Source organism: Jaculus jaculus, chromosome 1 (genome assembly GCF_020740685.1).
Source record: "Jaculus jaculus isolate mJacJac1 chromosome 1, mJacJac1.mat.Y.cur, whole genome shotgun sequence".
NCBI lineage: Eukaryota > Metazoa > Chordata > Mammalia > Rodentia > Dipodidae > Jaculus > Jaculus jaculus.
In genome coordinates this window covers 143902512-143920776 of record NC_059102.1, presented here as the reverse complement: position 1 = coordinate 143920776, position 18265 = coordinate 143902512, and the positions used below count along the sequence as shown (strand labels likewise).

General features: G+C 47.9%; 2 protein-coding genes across 5 annotated transcripts in view; one reads left to right on the top strand and one right to left on the bottom strand.

Annotated features, from left to right (window-relative positions):
- Positions 1-7612, bottom strand: part of Usp20 (ubiquitin specific peptidase 20) — a 47947-nt gene extending 40335 nt beyond the window's left edge. The window contains exons 1-2 of one of the 3 annotated variants that reach the window (XM_045150632.1): positions 7556-7612; positions 6670-6771 (exon numbers count right to left, since the gene is read on the bottom strand). The gene's annotated coding sequence lies outside the window, so the exon portion shown is untranslated. Of the gene's footprint in view, positions 1-6669; positions 6772-7425; positions 7531-7555 lie in introns of those variants that run through there. The other 2 variants (XM_045150637.1, XM_045150638.1) reach the window with 2 other exon arrangements.
- A 209-nt stretch (positions 7613-7821) lies between these two features.
- Positions 7822-18265, top strand: C1H9orf78 (chromosome 1 C9orf78 homolog). Of its 2 annotated transcripts, none has more exons than XM_045160229.1 (9): positions 7822-7976; positions 8336-8395; positions 12742-12793; positions 12879-12949; positions 13528-13605; positions 14413-14610; positions 16662-16798; positions 16886-16984; positions 17551-18265. In XM_045160229.1, exons 1-9 carry the CDS (start codon positions 7957-7959, stop codon positions 17640-17642), a joined length of 807 nt encoding a protein of 268 aa, XP_045016164.1. In that variant the 5' UTR covers positions 7822-7956; the 3' UTR covers positions 17643-18265. The 2 variants fall into 2 exon arrangements, with proteins under 2 accessions (XP_045016164.1, XP_004671825.1); XM_004671768.2 differs by having other exon boundaries at positions 7822-7981.

Genomic DNA, 18265 nt, shown 5'->3' with positions numbered 1-18265 from the left:
GTGACAGACACACAGAGAAAGAGGCAGAGAGAGAGAAAGAGAGAGAGAATGGGTGGGCCAGGGCCTCCAGCCACTGCAAATGAACTCCAGATACATGCGCCCTCTTGTGCATCTGGCTTGTGGGTGCTGGGGAATCCAGCCTTGAACTGGGGTCCTTAGGCTTCACAGGCAAGTGCTTAGCTGCTAAGCCATCTATCTCTCCAGCCCACAAATAGCTTTTAAAAAGACTCCCTTTCTCTCATTTGAGATGGGGCCAGGACTCAGGCAACCCTCTCAGGTAAAGATGTCCCTTTCTCCTCTGACAGAGGGCAGGGCTGGTACTTCTTCTGACCTCTGTGAGAGGTGAGACTTCCCAGCTAAAGGGCCCATATTGGCCCCTGAAGGAGGGAGAACCCACTTTCAGGGGAAGTCAGCGTGGGGCCTAGGAGGGCAGACCTGCTGTGCAGGGCATTTCCAGGCCTGGCTGCTTCAGGTACCCATTACTCATTGTTTTCTTGAGTTTCTGGCAGCATTCCTCCTCCTCCCAGGGAGAAGTTGGTCCCTTAGGATCCAAGGTGCCATTGCCAAGCCTCCCACCCACACAAGGTACCCACCAGCCATCCCTCACTGATCTTTTAATTAACTACCTACAGCCCCACTCCTTCCCTTCTCTCCCCAAATTCCAAATACTGCCCACCTCTCCAGTCTTACTTCCCTAATCCTCCCACCCCTCCCACTCTCAAAGCAAAGCCTCTAGCATGGCCCTGCCTTGACCAGCCCTGCTTCCCACCCCTCTAGCCTCCACCGTGAAAAGCCTCACTAGTAGCCCCATGTCTCAAACTTTCCCATCCATGACTGTGAGCTCGACCTCTACCTTGCTGGATCCTCACAACCACCCTAGGAGACCAAGATGCACAAAGTGGTACAGGTGTCTGGAGTTTATTTGCAAGGTAAGAGACCCTGGTGTGCCCACATTCTATCTCTTTCCATCTTTTGCAAATAAATAAAAATAGGGCTGGAGAGATGGCTTAGTGGTTAAGTGCTTGCCTGTGAAGTCTAAGGACCCCAGTTAGAGGCTTGATTCCCCAGAATCCACATAAGCCAGATGCACAAGGTGGTGCATGTATCTGGAGTTCGTTTGCAGTGGCTGGAGGCCCGGGTACGCCCATTCTATCTGCTTCTTTCTCTCTCTGTCACTCTCAAATAAATAAATAAAATTAAAATAAAAAATAAAAATATTTCAATTTATTTATTTTTAAATTTTTTTTTGTTTTTCTGAAGTAGGCTCTCACTCTAGCCTAGGCTGACCTGGAATTCACTGTGTACTCTTAGGGTAGCTTCAAACTCACAGGGATCCTCCTACCTCTGCCTCCCAAGTGCTGGGATTAAAGGCGTGTGACACCACACCAGGAAAACTTTGTTTTTTGAGATAGTATCTCCTAGCCTAGGCTGACCTGAAATTTACTATGTAATCTCAGACTGGCCTCCAACACATAGCGACCCTTTACCTACCTCTGTCTCCCAAGTGCTCAGAATAAAGGTATGTGCCACCATGCCCAGCTTAAAATAAATAAATAAATATGTGTGTGTATATATATATATATATATATATATATATATATATATATATATATATATATATAAACAAACACATACATACATACATACATACATACTTACTTACTTATTTGGTTTTTCAAGGTAGGGTTTCACTCGAGCCCAGGCTGACCTGGAATTCCCTATGTACTCTTAGGGTGGCCTCAAACTCAAGGCAATCCTCCTACCTTTACCTCCTGAGTGCTGGGATTAAAGGTGTGCACCACCATGCCTGGTATAAAAATATTTTATTTATTTACATATTTGAGAGAGAGAGAGAGAGAAGAGAGAGAGAGAGAGAGGGAGGGAGGGAGGGAGGGAGGGAGGGAAAGAAAATTGGCACACCAGGGCTTCCAGGCACGGCAAACAAACTGCAGATGCATGTACCACCTTCTGCATCAGGCTTTATGTGGGTACTGGGAAATCGAACCTGGGACCTTAGGCTTCGCAGGCAAGCACCTTAAGTACTAAATTATTACAATATAATTATAATACAACATATAATACAATTGTTCATTCAGGTCTCCTCCTGCTTTACAAGAGCTCTGTTGTCTCTATTTGTCTCAAGCTTTGACTAAAATTTTACTCAGGCCAGGTTTGGTGGTGCTCACCTTTAATCCCAGTACTCGGGAGGCAGAGGAAGGACTGCCTGAGTTCAAGGGCAGCCTGTACATAGCAGATTGCAGGTCAGCCTGTGCTAGAGCAAGACCCTACCTACAAAAAAAAATGTTTGTTTTCACTCGGCTTGACTTCAAATTTTTTTTAAAAGATCCCTAAAACCACCAAGCAGCTGAGTATCAGAAAGGTAGAGCGAGGAGATGGAAGAGCAGGGACCCCAGTGAGGAGACCCAGACACATGGCAAGCTGGCACAATCAGGACTTGAATTCAAGGCCGCTAAATCCATCTATTATGTGCTTTTACCAAGAAACAACTACATCACAAACCAGAACACACATTCAGCTTGGCTCTCCTGCAGCAGACTCACCTGCCCACTTCTCTTTTCAAAAAACATTTGCCACCTTCCAGCATACTTAACACGTTTTACTTACTAAGTTATTAAACTCCAGCAAATCAGGGGTCATTTGACTCTTTTGCTCACCAACACATTTTAGGAGGATAGTAAATGCTCACGTAAGTATCTTTTGAACAACTAAGTCCAACTAGCATTTATTTAGGCTTTTTCGAGGTGGGGTCTCACACTAGCCCATACTGATCAACTCACAGCGAGCACTGTGGACCTAAGATGAAAGTGTTCCCTGGCTACTCTGCCCAGCTGGAGGGGTGGAATTGGAAAATCTGGAGACTGTCAGTCTCTGGTTGTATTGAACTTAAACTGCAGAAGTTTAATGTTTATTTGATGCTGGTTGGGCTTGTATTAGTTTAGTCTCTCTTTGCTATGCCTTATACCAGTTGAAAATGTTTACTCTGTGCCTTTGTATGTTAGAAGTATTTAACTTGTTTGATTTTACAGGTCTTAATATCTTAAATTGGTCAAAATTGTGGGGACCTTTGAAATTGAACTGAGTACAATTTACAATGTGTGATGGTTATAAATCTATTGGGGGCCAGGGGTGGAATGTGGTGGTTTGAATACATGGCCCCCAATATATTCAGTTTTTTTATTTGTTTGTAGTTTGCATCTGCAGCCACCTGGCTGGAGGCAGTGTCACTGGGTGTATCTTAAGGTGTGGTGGTGGGTTTCATATTTCAATCTAAAGATATGCAAAGTGTGCCTAGCTGGAGTTCTTGAAGTGTGCTGTGGCTTTTGGCTTTTAGGCTTGTGCTTCTCTCTGTCTGCTTGGGCGTGGGAAGGCAGGCCAGCTTCTTCTGCCATTTATGGAACTTCCCCTGGATCTGTAAACTTCAATAAATCCCTTCCTCCATAAGTGTGCCTGGTCTGGAAATTTATCTCAGTGAACCTGTCTGTCTGCTACATAGTCTCATCCTCAAAAAAGCCCAAAAGAATTAGGAGAAGCTGCAGTTCCTCTGTCCAGCACCCCCAGCCAAATGCCCAGCTGCCACTTTGCAAGCACTACTTTTGCTCAAGAAGAATCAGCTCAAGTGCCAGGCATGGTGGCACATGCCTTTAATCTCAGCACTCAGGAAGCAGAGGTAGGAGAATTGCTAAAAGTTTGAGGCCAGCCTGAGATTATATCGTGAATTGCAGGTCAGCATGGGCTAGAGTGAGACCCTACCTTGAAAAACCAAAAAAAAAAAAAAAAAAAAAAAAATTGAAAAAGAAGAGGGCTGGCTTAGTGGTTAAGGTGTTTGCCTGCAAAGCCAAAGGACCCAGGTTTGATTCCCCAGGACCCAGGTAAGCCAGATGCACAAGTGGCACATGCGTCTGGAATTAGTTTGCAGTGGCAGGAGGCTCTGGAGCACCCATTCTCTCTGTCTCTCTCCCTCTCTAAATCTCAAATAAATAAATAAGTTTTTTAAAAAAATTTAAAAAGGAAAAAAAATCAGCTCAAGGGGCTGCAGAAATGGCTCAGTGGCTAAAGGACTGCTTGCGAAGCCTGCATTCTTAGGGATTTTTTTGTTTTCTACGTTTTTCCAAGCAGGGTCTCATACTAGCCCAGGCTGACCTGGTACTCTGCAGTCTCAGGCTGGCCTCAGATTATATAGCTCCTCCTACTTCTGCCCCCAGTGTTGGGATTAAAGGCATGTGTCACCTCGCCTGGCTAGTCTGGGTTTTTGATTCCCCAGTACCATAAAACCAGATGCACAAAATGGTGCATGCATCTGGAGTTGGTTTGCTGAGGCAGGAGACCCTGGTGTGCCATACTAACTCTCTCTCCCTCTTTCTTAAATAAATAAAGATTAAAAATTAAAAAAAAAAAAAAGATGCTGGGGGCTGGAGAGATGGCTTAGCAGTTAAGCCCTTGCCTGTGAAGCCTAAGGATCCTGGTTTGAGGTTTGATTCCCCAGGACCCACGTTAGCTAAGATGCACGGGGGTGGGGGGGTGGGGGGAGCACACGTGTCTGGAGTTCCTTTGCTGTGGCTGGAGGCCCTGCTGTGCCCATTCTCTCTCTCCCTCCCTCTCTCTCTCTCTGTCGCTCTCAAATAAATAAATAAAAATAATTAAAAAAAAAAAAGAAGCTGGAAGCTGGATGTGGTGATACACGCCTTTAATCCCAGCACTCGTGAAGCAGAGGTAGAAGGACTGCCACTGCCATAAGTTCAAGGCCACCCTGAGAATACAGAGTGAATTCCAGGTCAGCCTGGGCTAGAGTGAGACCCTACTTTGAAAAAAACAAAACAATACCAAAAAAAAAAAAAAAAAAAAAGAGCCAGGCATGGTAGCACATGCCTTTAATCCCAGCGCTTGGGAGGCTGAGGTAGAAGGATCACTATGAGTTTGAAGATGGCCTGAGACTACATAGTGAATTCCAAGCCAGCCTGGGCTAGATGGAGAACCTACTTTGAAATAAAAAATAAAGAAACCGGGGCTGGAGAGTTGGCTGAGCAGCCTAAGGCACTTGCCTGAAAAGCATAAGGACCCAGGTTTGACTTCCCAGAACCCACATAAATCCTGTAAACCAGGTAGTGCATGCACACAAGGTGGCGTCTGTTTTTCAGTGGCTACAGGCACTGGTGCACCAATTCTCTCTCTCTCCTTTTTTTTTTTAGGTAGGTTTTCACTCTAGTCCAGGCTGAACTGTAATTCAGGCTCAGGGTAGCCTTGAACTCATAGCGATCCTTCTACCTCTGCTTTCCAAGTGCTGGGATTAAAGGCATGCCACCATACCCAGCCCCCCCCCCACACAAATAAAAATATTTACTTATTTATTTATTTGCAAGGAGAAAAAGAGAGAGCAGATGAGAGCCACTGCAAACTCCAGATGCATGTGCCACTTTGTGCATCTGGTTCTACATGGGTAATGGGGAATCGAACTGGGGTCCCTTGGGCTTTTCAGGCAAGTGCCTTAGGCTGCTCAGCCAACTCTCCAGCCCTAAAGTATTTTTTAAAAAAGAATCTAAGCTGGGTGTGGTGGTGCACACCTTTAACCCCAGCACTTGGGAGGCAGAGGTAGGAGGATTGCCATGAGTTCAAGGACACCCTGAGACTATATAGTGAATTCCAGGTCAGCCTAGCCTAGAGTGAGACCCTACCTTGGAAAAAAAAATATGCTCGAGGACTGGGGTGATGATGACTCGGTAGGTAAAAGTACTTGCTGCACAAGCATGAGGACCTACGTTCAGTTCCCCCCAGGACCTCTGTAAAAAGCGTGTGTGGCCACAGGAGATATCTCAAGGAAAATCAGCAAAGTGATCAAAGACACATCTGACCTTCTGGCCTTTCCTCCTGTGCACACAAACTGCATGCATCTGCACATACACACATGCATATACCTCATACACTAACCAACCAACCAACCAACTAAACTTGATCTGCCATACCCCAAGGACTGGGTATCCCCCCTGGTACTCTGGCTTCATGGGAGGGGGCAGCAGAGGGGCAGCTTCTTTGTACCAGATGCCCCCTCCCAGTTGGGACTCCTGTTCAGAAATGCCCCTGGCCTTCTGACTTTCCTTCATGGTGTTCAGTACCCCTGGGAGTGGGGCTAGGGCTGCTGGACATACAAATTAAAAGCCACCTCTGAGTGTGTGAGTGCCGTGGTCAGGTGTCCCTGGGTTTGTGGAACACTGTGCAGCCAACAGGGACATGGCGCAAGTGAATGACATGGGCATCCAAGATTGCTTCAACCAGTCAGTGGAGGACAAGACTTTGATACTTAATATATGGGTTGTTTTTCTGAACAAAGCCAAAAGGCTGTTTCAAGAAGTTCTGAGTCTATTTGTCCATGTCTAAGGAAGAGAATAATTTCTGAGAACATGGTTCCAGAGAAAAACCAAGATATTGCAGGAGTGCCACTTTCTTGCTTTATTAGCACCACCCTCTAACCAACTGAGCTAATCGGCCAGAGCTCTATCTTGCACTAAAATGATCTTCCAGAAAAAGAAAAAGAAAAGAACTCAGCCTCCATCAGCCCCTCCCCCAGCCAATGAGCCAGCAGCAGCCAAGATTGACAGAAACTTAATGTGCCAGGGGCTGTGCAACCCTGACTGCCCCTCTTCCTGCTTCACCTACCATGTAACCTCAGAGGCCTCTCTTCGTTGTCGAACAGGAGACAACTGAATCTACTTCAGGCGAATGCTGGAGAATTCCAGGAGAAAATGCTTAGCCCAGCACCTGCCACACAATAAGCGTTAAGAAATGCCTCTATGCCAAGGAACGGCCCGGACCCCCATTGAGGAAACTATTAGGAAGTTCTTAGAAGTCCCATGAGCCATTGTGTGCATTGATCAATTTCCTAAGCGCTCTGTCCATATCGGTTTTCAGATGAGCATCTTCGGGGTGGAAGGTGTGGAGGGTGGTGTCAGCCCCCACCCCGGGCCAGACGAGGAAAACAAGGCCCGAGAAGGTGCAGGGAGGTGGCCTGCAAGCACGCCACCAGCAAACCCCCGCCCCCCGCCCCGGCGTCAAAGCCTCCCGAGTGGCTGCAGAGCACCAGACGCGCTTCCACTCGGGGGTGAGAAGTGGCTGGAGGCCATTACTGCGGGGCTGTGGGCGCAGGGACCAAAATTCACAGCCGCCAAGAAGCGGTCATCTTTTGTCCCTAAAGGAAAAACTGCACGTCAGGGCCCCGCAGCCCAAAGGGAAAAGTCGCCACGCGCCGGCTTTCCACGCGTGGTCAGGCTGTGGCAGAAAGGAGGTGTGCGGCCCAGCTCGGGAGAGGCCACCAGCCTCCGCCGGGCTCCAGAGCCTGCAGGACCCTCCCGGGAGCCCACACCAAGAGGGGACAGGGGCGGCGGCGGGGACCAGGGTATCCCGGGCTCCGCTCACCTGGCCGCGGCGATCGGCGCACCCGGCAGAGCCTCGCCGGCCCGCAGTGGGGACCCGGGCTGTCCCTCTTCTGACAGACCCGCCTCCTCCCCCTCCCCCAGAAACAAGCCGGCTGCCGCTCGGGACTCACCTGGCATCGCAACCGCGTCGCCACCGCCGCCTGTCAGTCAAGCGCGTTCTCGGTGGCGCCGCGCACGGACGCGAGGCCTGGCCGGCCTCGCCCCGCCCCCTCCCCCTCAACCGTCCAATCGGAAGCAGGGGCGTGGCAGTTGGGCGGCCATGCTGGGGGTGGGTCCCGGCGGGTCCGAGGTGGCGGCCGCGACGGCGTTGCGCGCCTGGGGGCGGGGTCCCGAAGGTGTTGGCGCTCTGACGACACTGCTGCGCGCCGGAAGTGGATCGCGGCCCAGCGTCGGCGGAAAGAGTATCCGCCGAGCGCTCCTGCGCGGCGGCTGGGTCGCCCGGCCGTCGTCACCATGCCGGTCACCGGGAAGATCTTCCGACGACGTCGGGCTGATTCGGAGTCGGAGGAAGATGAGCAGGATTCGGAAGAGGTTCGGTGCGTTTGGGCGATGCTTTCACGGGTCAGGAAGACACACCGGCTTGGGGAACTGACCACCGGCCGGGAGGGAGGCTGGCTGACACAATTAGCTGTGAGCCTGAGTTGCTTTCCCTTCTGAAGACGAGGCTCCTGGCCATGAAGCCGCCGCCCTCGAGCCGTGCGGTTGGGAGAGGTGCCCGGGGATCGCATGGATCTGATTGCCAGTGATCGTAGGCGCCCGAGTCGCGCTGCGGACCACTATGCGGGCGGCTCAGCAGCCGGGCAGGGCTGTTCTCCGAGCTGCGTTCGGACTCTGGGTTCTACGGAGGATCTGTCAGCCTGTGTATTGTCTTTTTCCTGTTGTTTTTCCAGAATAAAACTGGAAGAAACCCGCGAAGTGCAGAACTTAAGGAAGAGGCCAAACGGGGTGAGGTGGGTACCACGCGGGGGAGGAGGAGGCATCAGTAATGACAAAACACGCCGCAGCTAGGGTGGTGGGTCACTATTTTCCCCGTAGACGTAATTCCTTTATTATTATTTTATTTACTTGTGAGACAGAAAGTATGGGCATACCAGGGTCTCTTGTCACTGTAAATGAATTCCAGACACATGCACCACTTTATGTCTCTGGCTTTACATGGGCTGCTGGGGAATCGAACCCTGGTGGGGCACGCTGGCTGGCTGGCTTTGCAAGCAACTACCTTCAACACCTGAGCCATCTCCAAAGCCCAGTAACCGTCTTTCTTTATATATTGATAATTTCTTTGTTTAAAAAATTATTTAGGCAGGTCAATCTGGGCTAGATTAAGAGCCTACCTGCAAAACCAAAGAACCTCGGTTTCATTCCCCAGGACCCACGTAAGCCAGATGCACAAGGTAGCACATGCATCTGGAGTTCATTTGCAGGGGCTGGAAGCCCTGGTGTGCTCCATTCTCTCTCTCTCTGCCTCTTTCCCTCTCTCAAATAAATAAATAAATAAAAATAAATAAAAATTATTTACTTTCATGAGACAGTGAGAGAGAGGAGGAGGCAGAAAGAGAGAATGGGCACGCCAGGGCCTCCAGCCATTGCAAACGAACTGCAGATGCATGTGCCCCCTTGTGCATCTGGCTTATGTGGGTTCTGGGGAGTCGAACTGAGGTCCTTTGGCTTTGCAGGTAAACACCTTAACTTAAGCCATCTCTCCAGCCCTATTGATGTATTTCTTCATATAGTGCACTAATCTCGCATCATGCAAAGAGGGGACCAGTGCTCTTTGCAAATGTTTAACATGCTCTGAGCCAGATGCTCCAGAAGTACAGAAACAGATCACTAACTCACGATTTGTTTGTTTCAAGGTAGGGTTGCTCTCTAGCCCAGGCTAACCTGGAATTCACTATGTAGTCTCAGACAGGCCTGAAACTCATAGCAGTCCTCCTACCTTGGCCTCCGAAGTACCACCACACCCAGCCTAACTCATATTTTCTTTTTCCTCAGGGTAGGGTCTCTCTCTCTCTTTTTCCCCCAAGGTAGGGTCTCACTCTACTCAGGCTGGCCTGTAATTCACTGTGTAGTCTCAGGGTGGCCTTGAACTCATGGCGATCCTCCTACCTCTGTCTCCCAAGTGCTAGGATTAAAGGCATGCACCACCATGCCCAGCTTTTTTTTTTTAATTAGAAAGAACAAGAAAGAGAATTGGCACACCAGGGCCTCAGCCACTGAAATTGAACTCCAGATGCTTGGGCCACCAAGTGGGTATGTGCGACTTTGCACTTGCCTCACCTTTGTGCGTCTGGTTTATGTGGGATCTGGAGAGAGATCGAACATTGGTCCTTAGGCTTTGCAGGCAAGTGCCTTAACCTCTAAGACATCTTTCTAGCCCAGGTCTCACTATTTTTAATTGCACCAACTAATTGTGACTGCAAACATGTTGAGTTCTGAGTTTGGAAAATGCAGAGAATTACCAACTAGAAAAAAAAAAAAAAAAGCAAACCTGGAATGTGTGGGTGAGTAGCACACTCATGTAATCCCAGCACTCTGGAGGCTGAGGTAGGAGGATAGCTGTTGGTTCAAGGTCTGTCTAGAGCTACAGAATGAGTTCCAGGTCACTCTGTGCTAGAGTAAGACGCTACCTGGAAGAAAAAAAAGAGAAAGACAGCACTCATAATTTTCTCCATCCAGAAGTAATCACTGTTACCATTTAATATTCTTTCCAACCTTGACTTTTATTTCTTGTAACCCAGGCTAGCCTTCGTAGCTGAGGATGGTCTTGAACGTCCTGATCCTCCTGCCACCTCCCTATTGATAGGATTGCAAGCATATGCCAGCACACCCAAGTTTTATGTGGTGCTAAGGATTGAACTCAAGCCTTTTATTATTATTATTATTATTTATTTACTTATTTGATAGAGAGGCAGAGAGAGAGAGAGAGAATGGGCACACAAGGGCATCCAGCCACTGCAGATGAACACCAGATGCATGCGCCCCCTTGTGAATCTGGCTTACTTGGGTCCTGGAGAGTTGAACTGGGATCCTTTGGCTTTGTAGGCAAACACCTTAACCACTAAGCCATCTCTCCAGCCCTGAACTCAAGGTTTTATGCATCCTAGGCAAGCACTCTACTGAGGTACATCTCCAGCACCCCCAGCCTTTTTTTTTTTTTTTTGAGGTAGAGTCTCATTCTAGCCTAGGCTGACCTATAACTTACTCTGTAGTCCCAGGTTGGCCTCAAATTCACAGCGACCTTCCTACTTCTGCCTCCCAAGTGCTGGAATTAAGGCATGTCCACCAACCTAGCACCCCTTTTTTAATTTTAATTTTATTTATTTTTATTTCTCTTTTTAAAAAATATTTTTTCAATATTAAAAAATTTTTAATTAACAACTTTCATAATTGTAGACAATATCCCGTGGTAATGCCCTCCTTCCCCCCACTTTCTTCTTTGAAACTCCATTCTCTATCATATCCTCTCCCTCCCTCAATCAGTCTCTATTTTATTTTGATGTCATGATCTTTTTCTCCTATTATGATGGTCTTGCGTAGGTAGTATCAGGCACTGCGAGGTCATGGATATCCAGGCCATATTGTGTCTGGAAGATTGCATTGTAAGCAGTACTACCCTTCTTTGGCTCTTACGTTCTTTCTACCACCTCTTCCACAATGGACCCTGAGCCTTGGAAGGTGTGATGGATATATTGCAATGTTGAGCACTCCTATCACTTCTTCCCAGCACTATAATGCCTTGTGAGTCATCCCAAGGCCACTCTCATCTGAAAAGAGAAGGTCCTGTACCAAAAGTGATAGCATTAATATATGGGTATGAACATTAAGAGAAGTGCTTACTGGGCAGTTTGATAAGCATAGTATATATACATTTAGCCGGACAGCAGTAGACATTACACCCCTAGGGCTCATGACTACCCCTGTTTTAGGTTTTCAGTATCAGGGATGTATTCCCTCCCATGGAGCAGGTTACCAGTCCAATTAGAGGGCAGTTGGTTTCCACCATGACAGACGTGCCACTATTGCACCTGTTGGCTCATTTGGCTTGGCTGGCCAAATATAAGCCTTGCAGTGTCCACTGTTGAGTATCTTCACTGGTGATTTCTCTCTCTCCCATTGAACTGCATGCAGAATAGCTTCTTCCAGCTTTCTTTATTTTTAAAGATTGTGAGTGCCGGGCATGGCGCACGCCTTTAATTTTAGCACTCAGGAGGCAGAGGTAGGAGGATCACCATAAGCTGGAGGCCAGTCTGAGACTACATAGTAAATTCCAGGTCAGCCTGGACTATAGTGAAACCCTACCTCAGGAAAAAATATATGTGTGTGTATGTGTGCTGGAGAGATGGCTTATCAGTTAAAGCGCTTGCCTACAAAGCCAAAGGACCTCAATTTGATTCCCCAGGACCCACTTAAGTCAGAGGCACAAGGTGGCGCATGCATCTGGAGTTTGTTTGCAGTGGCTGGAAGTCCTGGCATGCTCATTCTCTCTCTGTCTGCCTCTTCTTTCAAATTTAAAATATATATATATATATATATATATATATATATATATATATATATATATATGCACACACACACACATACATACATACATACGTACACACACACACACACACAATTATATGTATGCTTTTTTTTTTCTTGCATTTCGTTGTGGCATTATGGCCATTTGTCCATGTTAAGTAATGTATTCCAGAAAGCCTTTTTAGTGGCTGCATACATTCCCACAGGCATGTACAAGTATTTGTTAATAAAATCTCCTAGTTGGGAGTTTTGGTTGATGCCTTTAATCCCAGCACTGGCAAAATTTTAGTAATAAGATTTCCAGGTCAGGGTAATGTCAAACAGATTTTCAAGAAGGCTCACCACTGCACTTAACATTCACCCTCCCATCTACAGTGCTTGTGAGCCTGTTTGTTTGTTTGTTTGTTTTTGTTTTTGTTAATTTTTATTTATTTGAGAGCAACAGAGAGAGAAAGAGGCAGACAGAGAGAGAGAGAGAGAGAGAATGGGTGTGCCAGGGCCTCCAGCCACTGCAAGTTAACTCCAGATGCATGCACCCCTTGTGCATCTGGCTAACGTGGGTCTTGGGGAATCAAGCCTCGAACCAGGGTCCTTAGGCTTCACAGGCAAGCACTTAACTGCTAAGCCATCTCTCCAGCCCTGAGCCTGGTTTTTATCCCTGTGAGTTTTCCAGCCATTTTCTGGCCTCAGTCAATCCCTTACATCAATGCTGAGACCTTCAAGCGTCCTTATTGTCCTCATCTCTGTTTCTCTTCATTTTCTTTTTGCTCAGTGCTGTGGCCCTGCTAGTAGGCGAGAAGGTACAAGAGGAGACTACTCTCGTGGTGAGTGTGGGGCCCTCGCCGTGGCCCGTCTTCTGTGAGTGTGTCCCTGTGCTGCCCTCCTCTGAGCTGGGTCTGTTTTCGGCAGGACGACCCCTTCCAGATGAAGACAGGTGGCATGGTGGACATGAAGAAACTGAAGGAGAGGGGCAAAGATAAGTAAGTGGAGTCTGGGTAGAGGCACGGACTCACCCTTGACTCTGCTAGGTCTGAGTGGCCTGGGGAGGCATTCTCAGAACAGCCAGATGTAGCCTTTGTGCTTGGCCAAAGGTATGTTGTCAGGATTTCTGATGATTGGCTCAGAGCCAGGAGGATAGACTCGTTATCTGTAAAAGTGCCTTATTCACTGTTTAAAAAACCCATGTGGTAGTTATAAAGCAGTATAAAAGCAGGATTCTACAAGTAATGTACTAAGAGCTGGGGTTGACACCGGTGGATCAAGGCCAGCCTCAGATAGTGAGTTTGAAACCAGCCTGTCTCATAAGACCAAAAAGTGAAAATTTTTTTTTAAAGAAGTACATTTAAATATTGTAAAAGTTTGCAAAAGAAAATTATCCATGTGTTCCCCAGAAGCATTGTATATCAGAGGCTAACAGTTGCTTGCATGTATCTCTATTTAAACATTATATTGTGTACTAAGCAGATAGTAGACAGCATGCTTTCTGTCGTGGCCTATCGTGTTTTGTCAAGACGTGGCCTCAGTGAATGTGACCGGGAAACTGCTTCCTTTCTCTTAGGGTCAGTGAAGAGGAGGACCTACACCTGGGGACGTCATTTTCAGCAGAAACCAATCGAAGGGATGAGGACGCAGACATGTAAGTACCAGTTTGACTGGCTGAGCATGGGCGCTGGGTGCCAGCCAGATGACCTGAGACGCTTAACCACAGGTGATACTTATAGTACTTTCTGGAAGGTGTAAAAGTTGGCCACACTCTCCCTATACTCTGACTTGAATATTTTGAAAACCTCTTAAAAATTCTTTTAAGAGCCAGGCATGGTGTCACAAGCCTTTAATCCCAGCACTCAGGAGGCAGAGGTAGGAGGAGCACCATGAATTCAAGGCTACTCTGAGACTACATAGTGAAATCCAGGTCAGCCTAAGCTAGAATGAGACCTTACCTCAAAAAAAAAAAAAAATTCTTTTAAGCTGGGCATGGTGCACACACTTTTAATTCTAGCACTCAGGTAGGAGAATCACTGTGTGTTTGGGGCCAGCCTGAAACTACAAAATAAATTCCAGGCCAGCCTGGGCTAAAGTGAGACCTTACCAGCTATGGTGGTAGATGCCTGTAATTTCTGCATTTGGGAGGCTGAGGAGTATCTCAAGTTTGAGGTCAATGTTAGCAACACAGTAAGACTTGGGGGGGGGGAACCCTCAAGCTATTTTTATTTTTCCATGGACAAACTGATGAGAATATCCTCATTGGCCATTATGGACCAGGGACTGCTAATTTAGAAGACCCCCTTGGGGCTGGGGATGTGGTTCTGTGGTAGAGCATTTGCCCAGCACACCTGAGCCCCTGAGATCCATCCCAGGACTGCAAAAATAATAATGCCAGTAATTAGCACGTGTCTGCTGTGGACTTGGTGGGCGTCCTGAGCCCTTGGGTTTCTCTTGTCAGGATGAAATACATTGAGACGGAGCTGAAGAAGAGGAAGGGGATTGTGGAACATGAGGAGCAGAAAGTCAAACCGAAGAACGCAGAGGACTGTCTTTATGAGCTACCTGAAAACATCCGCGTCTCCTCAGCCAAGAAGACAGAGGAGATGCTTTCCAACCAGATGCTGAGCGGCATCCCCGAGGTGGACCTGGGCATCGAGTACGTCTCCTCTCCCACTTGCCTCTGCCCCTAGGAGCAACTATCTGCTTTCCTGTTGAAAGTTTTAGGGGGCCGAGCGTGGTGGCGCACGCTTTTAATCCCAGCACTCGGGAGGCAGAGGTAGGAGGATCACTGTGAGTTCAAGGCCAGCCTGAGACTACTTAGTGAATTCCAGGTCAGCCTGGGCCAAAGTGAGACTCTATCTCGAAACGTAAATAAGTAAAGTTACTGTGGGTGCCAAGTTGATGCTCAGCAGTTAAAAGTGCTTGCCTACAAAGCCTAATGGTCTGGGTTTGATTTGCTAGATGCACGAAGTGGCACATGCATCTGAAATTTGTTTGCAGTAGCAGGAGGTACTGGCATGCACATTCCCTCTCTTCTTTTTTTTTTTTTCTATCTTTGCAAAAAAAAAGGCCATGCATGGTGGCGCATGCCTTTAATGCCAGTACTCTTGAGGCAGAGGTAAAGTTATGGAGACCAGCTGGGGTATGGCTTAGTAACAGATCCCTTGCCTAGCACTCCCAAGGCTCTGAAGTCCCATCCCAGCACTGAAGTAAAAGTTACTGGGTGCTGGGATGAAGCTCAGTTGGTAGAGTGTGTGCTCAGTATGAGCAAAGCCCCAGGTTTGATGCCCAGCATTGCATAAATGGAGCATGGTGGTATACACCTATAACCCAGTGCTTTACAAGTGGAGACAGGAGGACCAGGAGTTCTACAGATTAAGTCCAGCCTAGATTACCTGAGACCCATTCTCATAAAAAGAGTTCTAAGGACCTTTTCTTTCTTTCCTTTCTTTTTTTCTTTCTTTCTTTCTGCCAAAACCTGGCTGAAGAGACATAAGGGTCCCTGACTGCTGACAGCAAAGGTTTTTCCTCAGCCTTTGCTCACAGCCCTTTGGATCTGTAACAAGCTGCTTTATTCTGTTTCCTTCTAGCAGGAGCCATGTAAAAGACTCATGTACATCTCCCCCATGATCTTTTCACCTACAGGGAGATTGTCCTGGCAGAAATGAAATGTTCAGTAGAATCACTGGTCTGAGTAAAAAGCCTCCAGACTTCTAGGTTCTGGCCTCTGTATGGCCTGGCAAGCTTTGATGCTTAGGCAGCCCACTTTATTTCACTAGGGTTCATTTCATTTATTTTACAATGTTAGGATGTAACACAGGACCTCATACATGTCAGGTAATCACTTCCTCAGATCCAAGATTTCATATCAGCCCTAGATTTCCTATTAAATAAAACAGTGTCATGCCTGTGACTCCAAGGACAACATGGGCTGTAGAGTGAGACCCTGCCTCAAAAGCAAAAGAAAAAAAAAAGGTGTGGTGGTGCACACCTTTAATCCCAGCACTCAGGAGGCAGAGGGAGGAGGATCACCATGAGTTTGAGTTTGAGGCCACTCTGAAAGTCCATAGTGAGTTCTTGGTCAGCTTGGAGTAGAGCCTGTGAGTGCCCCATAGGAGTATGAGTGTGGGATGGCAGGGTGGCACACTTGTACTCCCAGCACTGTGGAGGCAGAGGCAGAAGGAACAGCTCATGTTCCAAACCAGCCTAACCGAGAGACCCTGTCTCAAAAAAAAAAAAAAGAGTGGGGGCTGGAGGGATGGCTTAGTGGTTAAGTGCTTGCCTGTGAAGCCTAAGGACCCCAGTTCGAGGCTCGTTTCCCCAGGACCCACATTAGCCAGGTGCACAAGGGGTGCACACGTCTGGAGTTCGTTTGCAGTGGCTGGAAGCCCTGGCACACCCATTCTCTCTCTCTCTCTCTCTCTCTCCCTCTTTCTCTCCCTGTCGCTCTCAAATGATAATAAAAGTTTTAAAGTATAGAAAAAAAAGAGTGGGCATGATGGCTCAAATCCCTGTACTTGGGAAGCTATGGTTGGAAGAAGAACATGGCTGTGAAGGAGACTTGTAAACTGGGGAGCTATGCTCCTGGAGTTAGGCTTCCTTCCGTGGTGGCCAGCTGCCATCCTCACCAGTCAATTCCACTTGCATGCAAGGGTGCAGTGAGTTACTCAAACATGGCATGTGTCTGCTTCCCCCCCACACCCATAGTGCTAAAATAAAAAATATCATCTCCACGGAGGATGCCAAGGCCCGCCTGCTGGCAGAGCAGCAAAACAAGAAGAAGGACAGCGAGACATCGTTCGTGCCCACCAACATGGCCGTGAACTATGTGCAGCACAACCGGTGTAAGTTCCTCCCACTCTCACCCCACGCCCTAGGTCCCCAGGAACCCAGCTCCCGGCTGATGTGTCTCCTGGGCTCTCTCCATCCAGTTTACCACGAGGAGCTCAATGCGCCCATCCGCAGGAACAAAGAAGAACCCAAAGCCCGCCCCCTGCGAGTGGGCGACACTGAGAAGCCCGAGCCAGAGCGTGAGTACCTCAGAGGCCTTGGGCCCGTGGCTCCTGGGGGAGCTGGGCAGGATGCAGGGCTTTGTAGCCCGAGCATTTGGTTCCAGCCTACACTGCAGACCATGGCCACATGCCTTCCCCTGTACCAGCCTTGGTTTCACATCTGGAAAAGGGGAGAGCAACAGAACCTGCCTCCTGCCCGTGCTGAGGACCCACTGGGTATCCAGCATAGAGGAGACAGGCTTAGAAGTTACTCAGAAATCGGAGCTGGGCGGCCAGATCCTCCTATGCTCTTGCATCCTCACCCTGGTAAGGTTATTTTTTAAAATTTATTTATTTGAGAGAGGAGGGTGAAAGAGAGAGAGAGAATGGGCACGCCAGGGCTTCCAACTATCGCAAACAAACTCCAGATGCATGCTCCCCCTTGCGCATCTGGCTATCATAGGTCCTGGAGAGTCGAACCAGGATCCTTTGGTTTTGCAGGCAAACGCCTTAACCGCTAAGCCATCTCTCCAGCCCCCAGTAAGGTTTGAAGAGTAGTGTCTAGTCCTGTCCTATATGGCAGACGGTCTCTCTATTCTCCTCAGGGTCCCCACCGAATCGCAAACGTCCTGCTAATGAGAAGGCCACTGACGACTACCACTACGAGAAGTTCAAGAAGATGAACAGGCGCTATTGAAGGCAGCATGGAGTGTAGATAGCAGTGCATGCGTGCCAGCGCAGCCGGCCTCCTGGAAGCTCCTGAGCTAGCCCACAGTCCCCAGTCCAACAAGCCACCACGTCTTACATGCTGGACTTCTGGTTTGGTTTGCTTTACTTTGCTTTGGAGACAGGGTCTTCTTACATACTCCAGGCTGGCCTTGTACTCATGGTCTTCCTCTCTTAATTTCCCTCGTGCTAGGATGATAAATGTGCACCACCATGCCTGGCTAGCTATTTTTCTTTTTTTCCTTTGATTTCATACCTGTATATAAGATATTATTTTCTAGGCCGGGCATGGTGGTGCACAACTTTAATCCCAGCATTCAGGGAGGAGAGGTAGAATCATGGTGAGTTTGAGGCCAACCTGAGACTACATGTGAATTCCAGGTCAGCCTGGGCTAGAGACCCTACCTCGAAAACAAAACAAAACAAACAAACAAAAAGATACTGTCTCAGTCATATTCACCTCCCCCAGCCCACTACTCTCTTTTGTACTCCTGAATGGCTTTTGAAGTACTAAATTTGTCTAAAACTACAACTTGTAATTTTCCTACTTAGAGGCAAACTATTTGTGTGAGCATTATTAAATTGTGGGGTTTT